The 19928-nt window shown below is 39.2% G+C and overlaps 1 protein-coding gene across 5 annotated transcripts in view; it reads right to left on the reverse strand.

Moving 5' to 3' along the window:
- Window positions 1–510: 510 nt before the first annotated feature.
- DCAF1 (DDB1 and CUL4 associated factor 1) overlaps window positions 511–19928 on the reverse strand; it is a 46775-nt gene continuing 27357 nt past the window's right edge. The window contains exons 19-24 of one of the 5 annotated variants that reach the window (XM_019619895.2): window positions 19366–19470; window positions 18491–18564; window positions 17814–17918; window positions 13218–13223; window positions 5045–5300; window positions 511–1527 (exon numbers count right to left, since the gene is read on the reverse strand). In XM_019619895.2, the coding sequence (XP_019475440.1) occupies window positions 1469–1527; window positions 5045–5300; window positions 13218–13223; window positions 17814–17918; window positions 18491–18564; window positions 19366–19470 (605 nt within the window). In that variant the 3' untranslated portion in view covers window positions 511–1468. The other 4 variants (XM_019619894.2, XM_019619896.2, XM_010718289.3 and 1 more) reach the window with 4 other exon arrangements.

Here is a 19928-nt window from a genome sequence, read left to right on the forward strand (position 1 = left end):
AGCCAGAAGGCAATCCACCTGATGCCAAACCACATGTGAATCAAGAGTCCAAGGCAGCTGCTGCCTTCTGACAGACAGCAGCAAGGCAGTGAGCTCCCTGCCCTTCCTGCAACTGAGCTGCAGACTGGATATTCTGGTGCACCTTCAAAAGGACACCAGCAGCACTCCCTGCTCACATAGGAAGCAGATAAATGCTGTGCTGCTTGAAACTTCTGCAGAAAATTCAAGGCTGGCAGGCAAGCTGACATGGCAGATTTGAAACCACAGGCAAGATGTTCCACAGGTCCTGTAGGTCTAGGAGTCCTTACAGACCAGAGCAGTGGGTGGAGCCTGTGCCCTCCTGAAATCTCACCTCTTGTTTACCCTGTCCTTTATTGCAGCTGGGCCAGTAGCTACACCTAGCTGCTCTCCTGCACAGGGCCACATTCTGCTGCTAGGCAGAGCACTGCTTCTATATGGGTGGCAGAGAAATGTATGGCAACAGCTCACGGCCATAGACAGAGACAGGACTTGTATTTGATTTTTTAATAAATACACTTTACATTAAAGAAAAAAGGCCTTCAATTTGCAGTTTCCACAGAGGGCAAAAAGGGAAGAAAAAAAAGATTAAAAAACTGTAACCACAAAGGGTAAAGGGGGGAAAAAAAGAGAGCTCAAACTTTAATCCCAGATTCCCACATCCTCAGAAACACTAGGCTCCAATTAGGGCAAAGCCAGGCTTTCTATCAGTCTCCCAGAGAGCTGGTATCACAGCGAGAATCTCCGCTTTATACAGCCTGTTCATTCAGTTACCAAACACCCCCAGAATTCTTTTCTGGAGGCCCACTTCATCTGAAACACAGAGAACTTGCAGGCAGTAACACTTGTTGTGTTTTTAAAAAATAAAATCATATTTAAAATAAAAATATTCTCATTCCTCAACAACTTTAGAAACAACAATCCTCTTATTTCATTTAGTAGTTGCATAAAAATGCCTCTCTTTAAATTTTAAACAATTTGTTTCCCCCAAACCTACCACATGGTAATAATGTACTACAGGAATACAAAGTTCATCAGTTCATTCCCTCTTCACTATAACACCTGCCTTTTTTTTTTTTTTTTATGTATATATAAAACTATTTCTGTTCTTTAGGAAAGAACTTTATACAAAGAAAATATACTGTGAAATATCTTCAGAAGTTTCCTTGACGAGGAGAGTCATCTCAGCCTAAAATAAAAAATAAAAAAAAAAGGCAGAGAGAAAAGAGGCCTAACCCCAGGTCTCTTTATTGAAGAGCTTCAGACTTTGCTCTGAGCCTCAAACTGACTCAAACCAACACAGCGGATGAGCTGAAGTTCCTCAGGTTTTTCCAGGAGGAAAAGGGTTGGGGTGCTCAGAATCCGTTTCCAATTTGGTCTCTGGTCTTCTGCTGGGAAGGGTGGGAAGGGAGTGTTTCCTCCTGGCAACACCCCACCTAACACTCGCTCCTCACTCGTTCAGAGTCAAGATTATGTCATCTTCCAAGTCGGAGTTATCGGAGCTGTCAGCTGAAAAGGAGACATGTAGGTTATGTTCAGTCAGCAGACAGTCAGCAGGGCAGCTAAGCAAGGCATAAGAGATGGCCACCAGCTGCTTGGGACCAGCAGCACCTCAGCAACGAGGAAGGCAGCTAGTCCTGTTAATGCTTTTAAAATCAACCAAAAGCAGTTAGCAAATCTGCACCAGAGCTTTTCCTCCCTGTTAAAGTAGAGGGAAGAGGACAGCAGCAGCTCTAGCAAGTGCAGTTTCTATTAGCTGGCAGTATTTTCTCATGACAAGACAGAAGTATGCCAGGAGGAAGTTACCTGCACACAAGCTGCCTGCACAACTTAGTGTGCCCATCTAGGGCACCCTGCAGCTGCATCCACCCCACAGCTCTTTGTGCTTGGGGCTGGACAGTCATTTCTCACAGCTGTCATTTCAAAGCAAGTTCAACAGTTCCAATGTGGTTAAACATGGCCTCTGTATAATGTTCATAGGGTAATTCATTACGCAGCAAGCTGGACCCAGACTTCTTCAGCGTTAGGTTCTTATTGGTCTGATGGTCCTGGCAGCACAGAACAGTGGGAGACCTCCCTTCAGAAGAGAAGCAATCTATGCACTCAAAACTAACACCTTCCTCTAGCAGCCTAAAGGTTACCATAAATTCATTTAACTACATGATGCCCGCTAACAGTGACCCATAACCTATTTCTGAACATTGTACCTTTGCTGGTTTTTCTTCCCTGTGGTACAGGATGAGAGCATGAAAGGATTTATCAAAAGCAGTCACACATACACACTTGCTTTTTAATAGAAAATCTCCCCTTCCTCAGTTTACAAGAGGGAAGTAGCAGCTGCTCTGGCAGCAAGGAAACCTCCTGCCTTACCTTGGAGATGATGATGGTTCTTTCTCCTACGTAAATTCATTGGATGCTGCAGTTAACTAGATGTTAAAAATAGTTAGGAAAAAAAAAAAAGACACCAGAACTTCCTTTTAGCCATCGCTATACTGGATCTCTAAAATGCCTGCTAAGGTAAGTAAAGTTTTCTGGAACACTCAACCTTCTCAGATGATATCCTTAAGGAAAAAAAAAAAAAAACAACATCACAGGCAAGCACCAGAGGGCACAAACCCTCTTCCCCAACCCTCTTCTCTAAGAAAGCTTCTAAGGAGGAAGAGAAAAATGGAATGCCCGAATTGAAGATAAAGTTATCCTACACCACACTGGCAATCTGTACAGACAGCTGACTGCTGGAGTATCCTGCACACTTCTTCCCCAGGCCTACCAGAGGACTTTACAGGAAGCTTGTCCTCCTGATTAAAAATTATTTACTAGCTGATCTTTCTGGCCTCAATTCCCCAGGTCTCTGATGCACCCAGTACTGGAGCCACACATTCATGAGTGTGCTATTTCCCCATGAAGAACAGGGGGAGAAGAAGCAATTACTTTTGAACTGCTTAAAGAAGCTCCAAGGAAAGTACAGATTGCCCAGGAGCGTGTACTGCTAAGAAGTAGGGCAAGTAACCACAGCTGCAGTACAGCAATGCCCCTCCTCATACTGCCAGGTGCTTTTCACTGTGACCAGTTCTAGTCTTACCTTCCAGCATGCTGACCATGAAGGGTGATCTGTGCTCCCAGAGCAGTTACAGCAACACAGGGAGAGCTAGTAAACAGCAGAAGCCACACTTATGCAGTAAGAGGGAAAGAAGTCCAAGGGAGATAACAAACCAGACGCTCTGGAGAAGAAAAGCAGCTGAAAAAGTTGCTCTTACCTAATACCAGAGGAAAGCTTTGAAGAGGGACTTCCTAGCTCCTTATGCTCCAGTCCACCATATAACCTTACAGATGTGAAGCTCAAAACTAAAAGTAAACCTGATTGCAGTTAACTGCTTGGAAGAAGCTTGTAAGACCTGTCTAGAAATTGCCATTTCAGATTATAGAAGAAACTGATGAAACAAAGTCAGCCATGCTGATGCAAGGCGTCATCGCAGATACTTGAATTCAGCATATTCCAAGGTGATTCCTGTCCTGGACATGGAAGAAGAACGTGGAATTCTCGTCTATCAGACATATATGCCATGTCCACTTCAAAAAAGACAAAGCTCCTTGCCCAGGAACAAGTTTTTGGGCACAGTGCACAAATTGCTTTGGGCAAGATAAACAGACCTACTCAACCCGAAGCGATAACAGTGGAGAAGCAAAACAAATTTATACTTAAGAGTTTCTCAATGGATTGCTGCTGAAAAGGAAGCAATCTCTTCTAAGTCATGAGAAAAGAAAGTTGTTTCAGTTGTTCTTCGAACTATTTATTTTGAAGCACACTTGTTTAGGGAGATTCAACCAAAATAGAGAAAAACAGGGAGCTCTGCTTCAATACCAAATCCCAAATGGCTCTATCCATTAGCACCATACACACGTGGACATTCTGTAATCCACAACGCTCTGCAAAGCACTGAAATAACTGTTAGGTAGCATTCAGTTTTGTTATGGGAATAGGTATTGAAATTACTGCCCTGAACTGCCGCCCCTGGACAACTCAAGTTTGAGCATTTTGGGAGCTCTTATAACAACATTGAGCTCTGCATCCTCTGCCAAAACTGAAATGGAGTTGTATCAGCATTAACATGTCAGCTAATGAGACAGGCATAAGTTACATGCAACCCCAAAATGTTGAAGTGCAATACTCTATTAATGAATTTAAGCTATGTCCAGTGTGATCCTCTGTACTATACCTACCATGTGAATGCCTTATCACCTCACACTAATTACTTATCCTTATCAGACTCTTAAGCTAAGGGAACCATCTTATACCTATTTCACACCTTGGAACTCAAAAAGATTTAGTTTGGGGGAAAAAAAAAAAACAAACAAAAACAGAATCTGATGGCACAAATTCCAAGCCTGAAGCTACAACTCACCTTCTTTTTCTTGTAAGCCTTTTTCTGAACTGAAATGCTAGATAAAGAGTTTAGACCTTTCTTTCTTACACTCACAGTCTCTTAATTTTTCAAGTCTCAGTATCTATGCCAGAAAAAGAGAAGAATTTCAGTTTTACCTCAAAAGGTATGTTAGGAGCAGAAAAAAGGATGCAAAGTCAATGACATGTTGACTTCACACTTTAAGCAACTGCAGAAGAGAAAGAAGGCTTCACTGTCCTTACAGGCACAAATAAAGTAGAGAAGTGAAGTGACAGGTTCAACCAAAGACCCCTCAAAGGGCAGGACAAGCAAACAATCAGACATGGCTTCTTCCATGTTGTTTCCTGGCCCACCATTAAGATTTCACACACACAGCTGGGAGCTCTTGAAGAAAGCAAATACCTTCCTTTCCAGAACTCACTGAGTTGCTCTCTCAGATAACAACTGCTTTTACCAACAGATAGCTATGAGAGGCTATGGGTGAACAAGCATGATGTACTGTGCCTTACATACCAGTGAAGGAGAAAGTCAACTAAATCAATCCAGTTAGATCTGCATGTTTATCATGACATTAAATAGAGGACCAGGTCACCTGTGGTTACCAAGCTGGTAAAGGTACTTACTATCTCCAAGAATCAGCTCAACTTCCTCATCAGCATCAGAGTCTTCATCTTCACCCTCATCACCCTCTTCCAGGAGGTTGGCAAGTTCCTCATCGTCGGAGGGCGAAAAGTCATTTTCTCCATCCTCACCAGCATTCTCATTGTTCTCATCCTCCTCCAACTCAGCCTCCAGCAGCTGGTCTGTATCTAGTTCATCAAGGTCATCTGTATCATCATCATCTTCATCATCATCTTCTTCCTCTTGCTCTTCTTCCTCCTACAAAGAGGAAACCAGTCCATTGTGGACATGAAAACAAATGTAAAATGGAGTAAGACCAATTGAAAAAAGCACACCTACAGATTCTACTTCTCCTCACATCCAGAGATCACCTATTATTACATACAAACACTTTCTCTTTACAAGTACCAAATACTGCACATGCTGGATCATTAGCAGGCTTGCACAGTTTGACCTGCAAAAGGTTAGTGCAACATGGAAACCACTGGGTCAAGCTCCTCTCCAATACTGCCATCAACACATCACCATAGTGCACTCTTGAGAAGGACAAGCAGTAAAACCCAATAGTCCATAGCTTTGTTGCTAGTTTTGTGCAAAGTGCTTTAGTTTCAACTGGGTAAGAACTTCCCCTTTGCATCAAATAGCATGCAGTCTCTCATGTCATGTTCAGTCTCTCATCCTGATTTAGATGAGATGCAAAATATAGCAAAAGATACTATCAGCCTATACCAATCCCAGAACCACCGAGCTGAAGATGCTAGACTTGCCCAAAGCAGTTCAGAATGTTCATCTTTGGCATTTATCTGCAGATTGAGAGCTTTCTTTTTCCTAGTAAGTCATAAGAATTTGCATTCAATAAAGCAACTGAATTCTGATTGTACAGGCCAAACCCATAAATTCATAACTAGCTGATAAAACTGAGTGGAAAGAAGCCATTACATTCTTCCCAGACAAACGAGAGGTTGAGAGTGCCATTACAGGCTGAGCTCCAGGAAGCCTCCAAGACTCAAGGAAAGGGCTCAATAAATGTGCACAACTCCTCGGAGTATTTTCCTCTAACAGAATGTCCTCATGTGGCAGGAAAGCAGTTCTCAAGTCTTAAATACCCTTTGCTTGGGGAGAGAGCACATTCTGAAAACTGTGAAGCAGTTAAGGTAGATAATTAACAATCTACTGCAGGAGTTAGTTTGGTCTTCAAGTTCACTACACTCACACTGTTTCTTTAACTGCTACATTTTCAGATCCATAAAGCAAAAAGAAAAATCCCTTACTTTTACAGCCACCACTCAACCTACTTTTTCTTCAGTCAGTGTTATAGGAAAAGAACCACAACTACCACACATCCAACATCTGTCATAAGCAAAAGAAACAAGGAATGTCAAAAAGCGTGGGCATATTCTATTGTCTCTCCCCTTGCAAAAGGCAGCTAAGTCTCTTCTATTGACCTGAGGTGCCTGTTGTTTAAAACAGAGATTACAGAACAAAAATAGCAGTTTACTTCACATCTTTCTGAAGGAGTTTACATTAAAAGTAAGGTTATGGTAGCCTATGTGAAGGCCTCATTTTTGGCAACTGAAAACTTCATTGTGAGTCAATGAATTCTCAGAAGCACGTTGCTTTTGGAATTGTATACATGCTGGGAGTGGGAATATCTTGCAGTTCACTGTTTTAAACTGCAGTGCTGTATTAAGCACAATTTTCCTCCTTTCTAATGAAATACATGGAACTAAACATAAAAACCTTAACTTCTGGTTTTGTTCTGTGTAGCATAAGCATAAGTCTAAATGTCTAAAACTTTATTACTCCACTGAGAAGTTAAATACTGATTAAAAACTGAAAAGACAAGGGAGTTTGTTTTCTTTTTTCAGTCTCTAAACCCTGAATCTGCAAAAGACTGAATCAATTTGTTTTCAAAGTTCAGAAAAAAATGAACATCAGTATCTAGAGATAAACAAAAAATTGTAGACATTAAGAAAAAGCTATATGGTCTATGAGATTCATTTAAAGTTTATGTAGTTGAAGCCTAAAGGATTTTGAAAAAGTGTTATATCAGCATTGTCATTCAAGCTTAAGGCAAGACATACATAGTAATACCATAATTTAACTACAGAATGAAGTAACATTTGTATGAAACTAAAGATTTTTTTTGGCTAGAGAATTACTGAGAAAGGATATATGATCTGTCAAAGTTAATTTGTACCTAGATATCGACCAATGAGGAAAAATCCCTTATGAAAATACAAATACGAACAGAATGCTTGACAACTGAAATCAATGCTGCCTTCTTTCCAGTTTAAATTACTTAATCTGAAGCACACGCTCAAAATCCATCCACACTCACTCAAAAACCACCTAAGAGAAAAAAAAATAAGAATCAGATCTTAATGGTAAAGCAGAACCAGAAAATAATGTGAAAGCCACACTACAGGAAGTCATGTCTGCGTTTGAGATAGAAAGAGTGCTACATAACATGCTCACTACGGATTACTTCTGAGCTGAATGCCACAGATCACCGTTCAAGAGGAGTGAACTTACACAGAGTCATGTTTTAACAGACACAAACAGGAGCCAGGAATCTGTGCTGCTTCTGCTAAGTAACAGCCAGATTAACCCTGCATTAGTTTCCCAGCAATCTCCAAGCACAAACCTGCAGATGTACGGTGATACTCCAGGCTGGAACACAAGGCTTGTACAAGGCGAGCCATTTCTCAGCAAAGCACACTGATCTTCTGCACCCAAACGCAAGCTGTGGGACATACAGCTGAGGAAGACTTCACCTTGTATTTCCTCACACCCAACACTACCGTCTGAAAGTGACACTCAGTCTACTGATGAATATTGAGGCTGCAGCCTCATCAGATACCACAACTGTCTCTCACACAGGATCCTCACACAGATAAATATGGTATGCCTTCACTGATGACTTATAATGTATACTGGCAAAGAACAGTGAAAAAGCCTTGTGCAATGTCACAAGGAAGATAGGACAGTCATTCCAAATCACATCTGAATTTGTGATGGAGAAATCTGCAAAGGATGCCCCTGCCTCACTAGTAGCTCCCAAGAGCCTTGGGCAAAGGCACAGGTGCTGCTAGACAGAAAAACCAGCACACACACCTGTGCAAAGCAAGCGCCTGTACTCCATGGCACACAGGAATCAGCATACACCACATTACTAAAAAACAAAAAAATCCCAGAGAACACCACCACCACTACCAGATCAATGAACTGTTTTAGCCATCACTAACTCCTCTAGATACCTGAAAACATCCCTCAGGTTTGAGTTCTTTGTAAAAGCTGCTGAGCTCAGAACTTGAAACGTTCCTGTAGTCCTCACATCCTTCTCTGCTTCTTCAGAGAATATTCTCCCCCCTCAACAGGCTTTACTTAAGAGCTGCCAGTTATCTTTATCTTTCCAAATAGCGCAAGTATTGTAGAATCAAACTGATTGTCTTATAACCTTTCCTCCAGAAAACATTTACCTTGCTAGCAGCACTCTGACTCACTGTCTGGCATTAGTGGGACTGCTCTACTGCGAGGTGACCTGTTATTACAATACAGCCATACCAGGACCCAGCAGGCTTACTTAACACTCCCAGCCTGAGGCTATCATAGAGAAAGGAAGATCTAACGCTCCCTTTTAAGCGGAGAGGTAACATCAGAGGGACACGATGGAGCCCAGCTTCGCTACCTGTTTTAGTTACAATGATTCTGGTGCACTACTTGCTTGTAAATACGTAAGGATTAACTTAAGAGAGCTTTACCTTAATAGTTAGGTGCAAGGAGTGGAACAGTTTAGACTGCAGTACCCAGTGATCTCTATTGAGACTCACATTCCTAATTATATATTCTATTAGAATTAGGGTTTATAGATGTATACCTATAGAGTATACAAATTGCATGTATATTATACGCGTGTATATATATCTAAAAATACACACAAAAACAGTGATTACAAATACTAGGATTTTTCAGTGCAACTTTCACAATACCATACCAGTGATACTCCTCTTAAAGGCCAGCATATAGAAATGTCACCACATAAAAGCTGCAGTGCAGAAGTCACTACAGTATCCAGCACCTGGATGGCCAACTCCTTCTACTCTTCATGAATAAAGAATAGCAATTATTATCAAGGAATGATAATTTAATAAACACCCACTCTATTTCATACACAACAAGGCTACCTTGCCCTACTTCTCTGCATAAATACCTACAGTGATGTCTTCACTCCCACAAAACACAGACTTCAAAAATAAGGCAATAAATACAATGCTGACAATGTAAAGTGAAAAAAAAAAAAGACCAACAAAACAGAATTACAAGGGGATGAAAAGAGGAATGATTCACCTTTCACACAGAATAACTCTCCACAGATAAGTAGAATGTCTCCAAAGTGACAAGGCCCCTGTTTAAAACTGTCTCACTGAATTAATTTGAAAAAAAAATTAACAGAGATGAACTTGAGCTGAAAAACATATCTAAATAAAGAGTTCATATGTTTAACTTGAAGTTTTAAGAAGATATCTAATTTTTTGTATAATGTCATCAGTTACATGTGTTATACAAGCATAAACAGTGCAGGAACTACCTGCTCTTCTAGGACAAGACTGCCCTGCAGCTCAATCCAGAAGCACGTTGTGCCACTTAAGGAGATCTCTCAACACTCACTGGCTCACCAAAATTCACTTGTTCACTCACACGATACCAAATAAATCACATAACACAGTCTATGCCTCTCAAACTACTTCAAAGATGATCTAAGATAGCAGCAGTGATTTACATCAGCTCTTGAACTTGCCTACAACGCAGACAGACTTACAGAGCTGCACAAGAAAAGCTAGGCATCTTAGAGAATCAGACACGTCAGTTACATTGCAAAGGATACTAAGCAAACTACTGGTAACTTAATTCTACTATCCAGTTTACGTAAATATTCAGAAAGCCCAGTAGATTCGGTTGAATTGATTCATTGTTTATAGTTACAGGACATCCTCTAAAGGAATGGCATAAACGGGAGAGGCAGCTCTGTAGCAAGAAATGCTTGTTGTCAAGTATTCATATCCAGCTCACAGGTCAGTAACTAACTTTTGGTCTGTCTCAAGCTCTATGTATTTACTTGGACATTGTTCAAGTCTGCATGCAGTTTCACTTGCATGCATTTCACTTCACAGACCCTCATCTCCACCACAGACTGTTTTACTGTTCTCCTTCACCCATTCATTTTGCACATAAACTCACTAATTTGTCTTTTTGAGTAGTGCAGTTTATTGATACTTAACATACTCACTGCTGTTCATCTCTCAACAGAAGGCTCAGGAAAACCTCCATCTTTCACTTCTTTAAACACTGATGCAAAATACACATTAACTAGTGTCCTGGTTTTATCAGCATTTCATATGATGACATCGTGCAGCAAGCTGTTGGGTGCTGGAGCCCAGAGCACTGTGGAGCTGTACTTCCTGGTCCTGCATTTCTAGCAGTCTCACACGAATTCTGGCTTTTCAAGAGGAAAGTACACTGAGAAGGGACAGACTACAGCTCCCAAGGATCTTCAACACTCCTGATTCTGGATGATGGGAGCAGACTGTTCTCCTCGCTTCCAGTTAGTGCATTTAGCAGCACAGTCAGAAAATCCTTCTCTCCCACGTGTTCAATTTATTACCTGTAATTCCTATTTTATATCATTACCTTACATTCTTTTACTATTTGTAGTAAATTTGTTATCTCTCCCTATCTTACTTGGGTCGTTTTTGTTTTCCTTCCCCCCAGAAAGGGGACAGGAAGTTGAAAAGGAGCTAGGGAAACCTTCTCTCCCTTCCCCCACTGTCACGCATGAAATTGCAGAACTTTTAACATATTTCTGCACTGCAGTTTAACATTCTATCATTGCACATACAAAGTGCTTTCTGGAAGTATGGCTTACAGCACTGAAGATCAGTAAAACCAAACATTTCAAGCAAATACTCAAGTTTCTTGTGCTCCTAGCAAAAGGAGCAGAGATAATCTTATCCCAAATTATATTTTGTATATGAGGACCACAGGTTGTGCCACCACTAGAAGTGGATTAGCGAACCTTCTCAGATAAACAACCACAAAGAGAAAAGCTTCCAAATTCTCTAGAAGCTGTTGAACATTCTACTTACTGCAGCTTCCAAGGAGAAACTTTGCCAGAGGGCGATTAAAAAGCATAGTATTCTCTGCCTCTTTACATGCTTATCTAAGAAAATAACAGTTTCTGAACTTCCTGAGAGTTTATTTTCTAAATCATTCACTATTCCCTTTAATCCACTTGTGCATCAATTCTCACAGTGATTGGTGAATTTGGAGAAACTATTTCTACTTAGCAGACAGGACACCACCATATGCTGACGGCAACACACAGAAAACTATCAGATGTCTCCGGATTTGCAGAACTATGGTTGATCAGAATTTCCTCTTCCCTGTGATGATATGCACAAATTCTGCAACATCTTGTAGGCTCCCCAACATCTCAAGGACACTGGTCACTATGAAAATTTCAGGCCATGGTCTGCCTATAACACTTCATACGTAATTTATTAAGCATATATCCACTGAATACCACTGAATCCCCATGGTGTACTTCCTTATCTGTCCTTGAACTGAAATGAGTATCTGCTAACTTAATGACATTGAAACAGAGCTTCAAATAACTAAGAAATAGAATTTTCTTCCGTTCAATACATAGTTTACCAAAACACTAAACCAAAACATTAACAAAACAACTTTCTAAACCTGTAGTTTAAGTATCCAGAATGTTTATGCGCAATTTTCAAACTTTGCTTATTTCACATTGAGAGAGTGAAAAGAACTACAACAGAAATACAAATATATCAGCTTACTTTATAAGCTGTCTTGAGACTTGTAATACTGTTTCTTATATTTCTTGAATTCAAAAGTTTTCTAGTCAAGATGAACAGAATTTGAGATTTCTCAACTCATTCTTTTCTTCCTCTGCTAAGATTTGATCCAAAACAAGTATTTCAATTAACAGACCTCTGCCCAGCTTTCTTTGCTACTGTTGTATGAACTGTTCAGTTATCATGAACTCATGGTTGCTCCTACCCCTGCCCCATGCTCACCTCCTGTCACCACATCCAAAACAACAATTCTCCTTTGCAGGTGATTCCCATCAACTCCTCTCCTCTGAAAACACATTCCGTATTGTAACTCTGCTTGAAACCTGCTGAAGGATGTTACTCTATTCTTATTTTAAGAGGCTACCTTTTCCTCTACCTGCAAAGTGGTCAAACAGTGAATTTTTTGCTGCTTTTTCAAATCTTCAGCTCATATTTAATTTACTACTTTTTTTTTTATAGTTCTGTAAGTCTAATTGCCTGCTAATAAACACCTGCTTATATAAACAGTTGTCTTTCTCTAGTTTTTTTGTTAAAAAAAGTTTCCCAGTCCTTTTTTTTTTTTAATAAACATTTATTTGCTTTTGCACCTATTAGCTTACTTTTTCTTCTCTTTCATCCTCTTCCTCCAAGTTACTCCTAGAGAAAAGCAAACCAATGTCTAGTAATCTAGCCTCTTATAAAGTATCAGTATATGTTTCCATAAAAAAAAAAGAACGTTTGTTGTTCAAATACAAGCTCATTGAAGAGTATTTTTCACTCCAGAGAAATAAGTCTCTCCATTTTCCTAGTAATTTCTCTTTCTCTACAGATGATCCCCTTGTCATGCCTTGTGACAATTCCAAAGTCTCAAGTAGCACATTAGTACTTTCTCATCCTTTGCTACGCATTTCTCAGGAGTGGCAACATCTGATTCCCAATCACTTTTAGAGTCTTCTATCCAATTTCCTCCCCCACCTTCTTCTTCACATTCCCAGAACAATGGGCAGCAAAAAAAGAAAGCTTATGTATACATATGTATAGCCAACAGTCCTTCTGGGAGAGTGGGGGGAGCAGGGCTAAGCCTCCTGAATAACCCAGTCCTTCTCTTTCCCCAAAAGCTAGCAAGCCTGACTCACTTCCTATTATCATCCCATTCAATTAATTCTAAGTATCCATCTCCTTCATCTATTTTACCTTCTTGGCTACTTCAGTATTAGAATTTCTACTTCTTCATAGCCATTTAGGGCACAGAGCTACAAACATAGAAGCCTGGGAATGTAGAGCAGTTACTATATGAACAAGCAAGGAATCTTACCATATCCTTCTATGCAGAAGTAGATACGTTCAGATTTAATACAGGAGACAGCACACAGCATACAGCATGTAGTGAAGAAATAAAAAGCAGTTACTCTCTTCGTCTAAAAAGCAGGTTAAGTCTAACAATAACTACTTGTGTATCGGTCATGGATGTTTTTTCATTCATCATAGACAATACCCTCTGCTGGATTGGCATGCTCAGAGGGGACTCTGAGCAATACTGTTTTGCCTATCAAATGTTCTCATCATGACATGACCCTATACATCTGATGATAATCTAACTTTAGAGTCACTGATTGCTTTGAGAAATGTGCAAGTCATCATTCAGCCATTGCTGAGAAACACCAGATCACAGTGGTGACCTGGCACAAGCTGCCAAATGGATTGAAGTTCCCCTCTCTATCTCCACAAACAGGTATCCACACAAGAACAAACTTGTATCAAAGCAACAGCAATAAAAATGCAATGGAATTGCTGTTGCAAGTAGATAGGAGTAAAATCCTAAAGTAAGTTGGGACCATAAAAGAAAGTTGAGAAAAACATTTCTGTGTTGACTAAACAAGGCATTAGAACACCAATTCTTTCAAGTACTCTTTTCCTCAACTCCAAAGCTTTCATTTCACATCATCCAGAATTTTCCAAACCAATGTAAAAAAAAAAAAAGACAAGTTACACACCTACCATTAACATTTAGATAGCTCAGAAACATTTTCAGGATTATTAAGTTCTTCAGTTCTGGCAAAAAAAGCAGAACACACTTTATGGGACAGGGACAGCTAAGTGTGGCAATCTGCTGTTGGAGTCGCACCTCTCTAGAAACAAGAATAACTGAGAAGAACACTTGAGCCTCACAAGATGCAACATCATTCACATTATAAACTACAGAGAAAAAGAGGTCTTAAAGAACTAACAAGGGAAAAAACACACAAAAAACAAAATCTAAACTAAAAAAGTGAAAATACAGTCTACAAATCCTGTAACCCAACTTAAGTTTCCCAATTTTGACTGCACTCTGTGGTCAGTCAATTCACTCAATTTAGCTTTTCTGGTTTCCATTGCCACAGCACAGCAACTGCCACGCAGCACTTCCAGGCCACATCAATACATGCACTTTTCTTTGCACCATCTCCTCCTGCTCTATCTCACTATAGCAGACAGCAGAGACCAACCAGTTAAGAAAGGGCAATAAATAAAGAATCAAATAAGCTAACAAAAAAATGGTACAGCATTTGTATCAACAGCTCAGATATCCATCTTATTTTTGAGAAGCCTAAGTCTGAGTGTAATCAAAGTAGTGGCAAATGCAGGAGGAAGGAGACTGAGTAATAGGGAGCTCAGCCTACTTCCCTGCAGACTGAACATGTGAATACTTGCATGTCAGTCACTGATGGATCCCTTTCAATACTCATCCAACAGTAAAATAACACTGTATAAAAAAATATTTTAAATAAATAAATATATAAATATAAATAATTTTTAAGCTAATGAAAGCTCAATGCAGAAAGACTAGTATTCTCTATAAGAGTATAACATCCAACAAAAAAAAAAAAAGCTCACAAACTGGCTACTGCTAAGTATGTTACCTCTTCACCTTCCCTCAGTGACCACACCAACACCCACGCAGCATTCGTTATGCTTAACAAGTCCTGACAACGCTGGATTACCTGTCAGAACTAGGAAGAGGCAGCTTTCTAAGATCTAATATGTAACAGCCAGCTGACATAACAGCACTGATGCTCTTCTCAAATACTTCAGGCAAAACCAGAGATCTTCATCACAACAGTATCAAACACAAGCCACCCAAATCAGCCTAACCATTTAATTGTAGGGTAATTTATCTAACAGATCAGTTGGTTTTACAAGGTTTAAGTTCAGAAAGGGGAAGTAATATAATTGTTTTGCTTCTTAAATAAGAGAAGGAATTTAAAGATAGCAGGAGTACATCGCCTATTTTTAAGGACTCAGTCTTTGCTTTTTGAAAAATTCAGATCTATTGCTGATACTTGTCAAAACATCAGGTAGATGTTTTTGCCCACAATTCTTTAGGTTACCTTTCCTCAAACTCAAGTTTTTAATGTGACTTTCTTTAGCATCACATGACCTCCAGGCAGGGCTTACACAAGCAAACATGCTTTTATTGAAATGTTTATTGCTATCTGTACAGGTAAAAAAAAAACAAAACTGTTCTCATGGGCCAGTGTAGCTTATGCATAGAAATATAACTGCATAAAACCAAGAGTGAAGATACAGGGGCCAAACAGATTAATATCTGCTCTGAAACTCTTGGCCAGAGATATACCATAGTAACACTGATTCACATTAATTTTCCCCCACACCATTTACATGAAAAAGATCAAAAAGCCAGAAGGTATTTTAGAACATCTGTGACAAGTCTCAACAAGTTTGAAAGCATATTTCCAATATTTCAAAGTCTAGATCACAGAACAGTAACTAAGAAAGTAGTATATTCCTCCATCTGTGTATGTATATACAGACAACCTATTTTCATATGGAAGGGAGTTACTCTGGTTGGCTTTAACAGAGAATAGAGCCGGAAATATTGCATTTATTCTGGGAATTTTCTACATCCTGCTCAATGCTGTATGACTCTCCAGAGACAAAAGTTATATTTTGTAAACCTAAGTCAGTCATAAGGCTTGAACAAGCCTGACTGGACAGCAACGTACAGCAACAGAACAGAGAGCAAGGTTTACAGTTTGTTCTGTTAAATAGACACAGATTTAATAGGATTTGGACATAGATGTTATGTCAAACCACTCTTACTAATGAAGTTAGATTCCAATCATCCCTAAGAGACAGATCTTGCTCAGGAGACATTTATACACTCCAGAAAAAAAAGACTACAAAAAAGAGCAATTATGAAAGTACTGACTAATCACTTTTAGTTTGCAAACTAACCCCAGACACAGCTTCGCTTGAGTACTCCCATAAACTTTACTGATAAGCTTCTAGCATGCTTAAATTATACCTAGGGCCACATTTATTTGTACAATAGGAAGCTTCTCCAGACACATTTAATGGATGATAGATCTCTTATCATTGCTTGGTACCTTTATATTACAGCCTGGAACCAATAGCACTCAGACTTCGTTCTTGTCACAAATACAGATCTCCACTTCAGTTGTCACTTACCAATGATATCACAAAACAGTGTCTCAGTAGCTGGTAGTTAATCGTTGTAGAATGCAAAATTAATTTTTGCTACAAAGTACTTCTTGAGATTTCACAAACAGATTGTGAACAAGCTTACTAAAATACACTTTACACAGACAAAAACGGTGGAAGCAGAGACAAAAATAGAACATAATGATTAAACAAGGGAAGCACTGGATGGCTAGAAAGTAGAAATGCTTCAGAAGGAACAGAAGTTTTTTCCTCCTGCTCACTGCTTCACAGGAAATTCTATTCCTTACTCAATCTAAAAGTTCTTCAGCTGAATAAAAGTTGCTAAACTGAATCCTCTAGAGACAGTTACAGTGACCCATGATTTTCTAAGAACTCTAAAACTTCAACTTTGTGGCTTACAGAGATACATTGTGTGTGTAAACTACTGCTTCATCTTAAGAATGACAGTGAAATTCTGTAAGTAATGACTAGTTGAAAAAAAAAATTCCTCTTTCCATGGATCTATTGTCCAGTCTTCTGAGCCAGAAAGTAAGTCTCAGCCTAGCAACAAGATTCAAAGACAAAAAGAGGATGAAAAAGCCCGTTTTCCACACCGAAACATATGTTCTGCTGTTTTTCTTAAATGGTACTTATTGGAAAAATATGAAGTCAGCTTTTCTCATAGGAAATATAAATAAATGATTTACTAGAATGCAGACAGACAGAGAAAAGAGAATAATGTATTTAAAATCTTTGAGGAACTGAAGCATAAAGTCCTTGCCTGTTCAAAAAAAAAAAAACAACACCGTAAACACCTGATCCCCAAAGAGCTTCAAGTTTGTCTTTGATTCTCACTGTATTGTTTTAAGTATTCTCCACTGCTTTGTATTCTACCAACAGCGCCCCAAGGAGCACTTACTGAAGTTTTTAGCTCTTTTGTCAGGTTGTCAGAGTTTAAAGTGGTTGATCTGAGAAGGAAAAGTAACACATCCCAATGTAAACCTAGAGCTTTATTTAAGATTTGTAAGGCATTTTGCTGTCTAGAAGTAGTGCGCAGTTTCACTGCTCTACTCACACATCACCGTTGGAAACTGGTGACAAGTTATATCCCACTGCAAGACCTGGGCACACTTAGATTGAAAAACAGGAGAACCTCACAACACTGTTGTCTCTACTGGATACCAAAGTACTTTAAATAACAAGCAGAACAAACAGCAAAGTTTCTGATCAGGATTAGAACATTTATGAAAATTAGTGAATAAACTATAAATTATCACAACAGTTTACAGTGTGCATAATGACAGATCCTGTACTGATAGTTTTAGCTTATACTAAAAGTAACAATGTCTGCACCACATGAAGTGAACACAAATGAGGCATATGAGTAATAAACGAACACCTATGGCCTCTCACATGTAAACAGGTAACAATTACTCTTGAACAAGCAGGTTAATGCTGTAGTTCTCACCTGATCTTCTTCTTCATCCTCTTCATCTTCTGCCAAACGCTGCCTACCCACTTCATACAGTCTGCAAACTGTATCCATGTTCATGGAATCCATGCTGCCCTGGTTCTGAAGAGGAAATGCCCACACAGCAGTTAGCCCCAGGAATTAACTACTGCATTCACATTTAACACTATCCGGTCTCAGTTACAGAAACATAACCAAAACCCTCTCCTCCCATTCACTACCATCTATACAATTAGCACTAAAAACGAGACTTTTCTGTTTCAAGGACTAACCCAGGAGTGATACAGTATCTACTTTCTGCTGATCCATGGGGTGTAAAAAGTATACAGCATTTTCCAGGCACTTGATGTAGTGCAAATTTTAATTCTAAACTATTGCCATAAATAGCAAAAAATGCATTTATGCTACTGAGAAGCAAAGATGCTATATAGTATTTAAATAGGAAGCACTTGAACAAAGAAGGCAAATGCATTTGAAAGTTAAGAATTCAGAGGCAGAAAAACAAGACAGCTTTTAAGTTAAACTCTTGGTGGACAACAAGAGGTGAACAGCACCTTTACCACACCAAACCACCACCACTAGTTAGCATGTGAATTTAACAGTAGGTTTTAACTTAAGGTTCTAAAAAGAAAAAAAGACTACAGCTATGGAAACCAGAGACTTAGCTCCTTTACCTCAATGACAGCCAGATAGCAATCCTTGCTGTCTGTGCACAAGTCAAAGATATTCCGCTTTACATCTATGGTAGCTGGAAAACATCAGAAAATGAACTCAGTTAATTGCATATTACTTAGTGCTTGCTGGGAGGAAAGATCTAATTACATATGTCTAAAAGCAGGTAACAAAATGCTGGGACAAGAAGCAACAGCCGAAGTAAAAGTGAAATGAATTTTGTAACTAGCTCAACCTGTAATAATTTTGTAGACTGTCATTAAAAAAACATTGCCTAGGAAGTTCTTAACCTGATCTCCACTGTGCTTTCTCCCTTCATACATTTATGGGCTTCCCTAAGCACAAGAAGCAACTGATAATCTTTCAAGACAGGTGGCAACCAGGGGACTGAACTGTATCTCTTTTCAACAGGAAGAGTCACATCTATCCTTACAGCAGTAATAGTTACAATAGCTGCAGTATAGCTGCAGAAGCTTTGCAAGCTGTAGGCCAAACTGTCAACATTTTGTACTACCAGTATGTGAAAATACTGAAGGGAAAAGGAAACTAGCAAGAATGAAAAAAAGCCCTTCCTGAAATTAGATTAATAATGTCTTGGCCAAGTGACCTACTATCTCAGATTATGCCCTACTTGCAAAAAGGAAAGGAAAATAAAGTCAGAAATTCTCAATAGCAGCAAGTAACAAAGTCACACATTGAACAGATAATATAGTTGGACCTGTTTCAGCATCAAACAACATCTATTCTTCAATCAGAATAGGTTATAGGAGAATTTGTTTTACCACACATGCAAAGGGGAAAAGGAACTAAATATTACTAAGCAGAACTTTCAGTAAAACTTCAAACCTCTATATCAAGCTATTTGCTCCTCGTTTACCTATGGGTTTATAATCAGTTGCATTGAACGTCCTGAAAGAAGAGCCAAAAGGACTTCTCATTCTCTCCTCCAGAAGTTCATCTTCATCATCTGCCTGTAACATAGCTGATACAAGGAAAGATTATTCTACAGCCCCATCTTCCATTTGCCACCAACTTTAATCAACTTAAGATCAAACTCTGACAAGAATTTCCTTTTAGTCTTGCTAAGCTATTAGATAAATTTGATATCTATTCTTCCAGAGCTGCCTTTACTACTGCAAATCATTGAAGCTTAATACGGAGGATAAAATTACATTCTCAAGCATCATCAAGACTACTGTCACATACATTCTCTTTTTTCAGAAGGTTGATCTCTTTTGATTTTTTTTTTTTTTTTAATCTCTCAAGTGAGTTGCAACATTGCTGATGTTAGAGAAAATTGTCTTTGTCAGCAATACACACAGCATAAGCTCCCTGGAAAAAACAACAACAAAAACCAACCACGAAATAGTTCACATATACCAGTAAGCTTGACAGTTACACTCTCTGAAGCTTCCAACTTCACTGAACGAGCATCCACTT

The sequence above is a fragment of the Meleagris gallopavo genome, chromosome 14, assembly GCF_000146605.3.
Source record: "Meleagris gallopavo isolate NT-WF06-2002-E0010 breed Aviagen turkey brand Nicholas breeding stock chromosome 14, Turkey_5.1, whole genome shotgun sequence".
NCBI classification, from domain to species: Eukaryota; Metazoa; Chordata; class Aves; order Galliformes; family Phasianidae; genus Meleagris; species Meleagris gallopavo.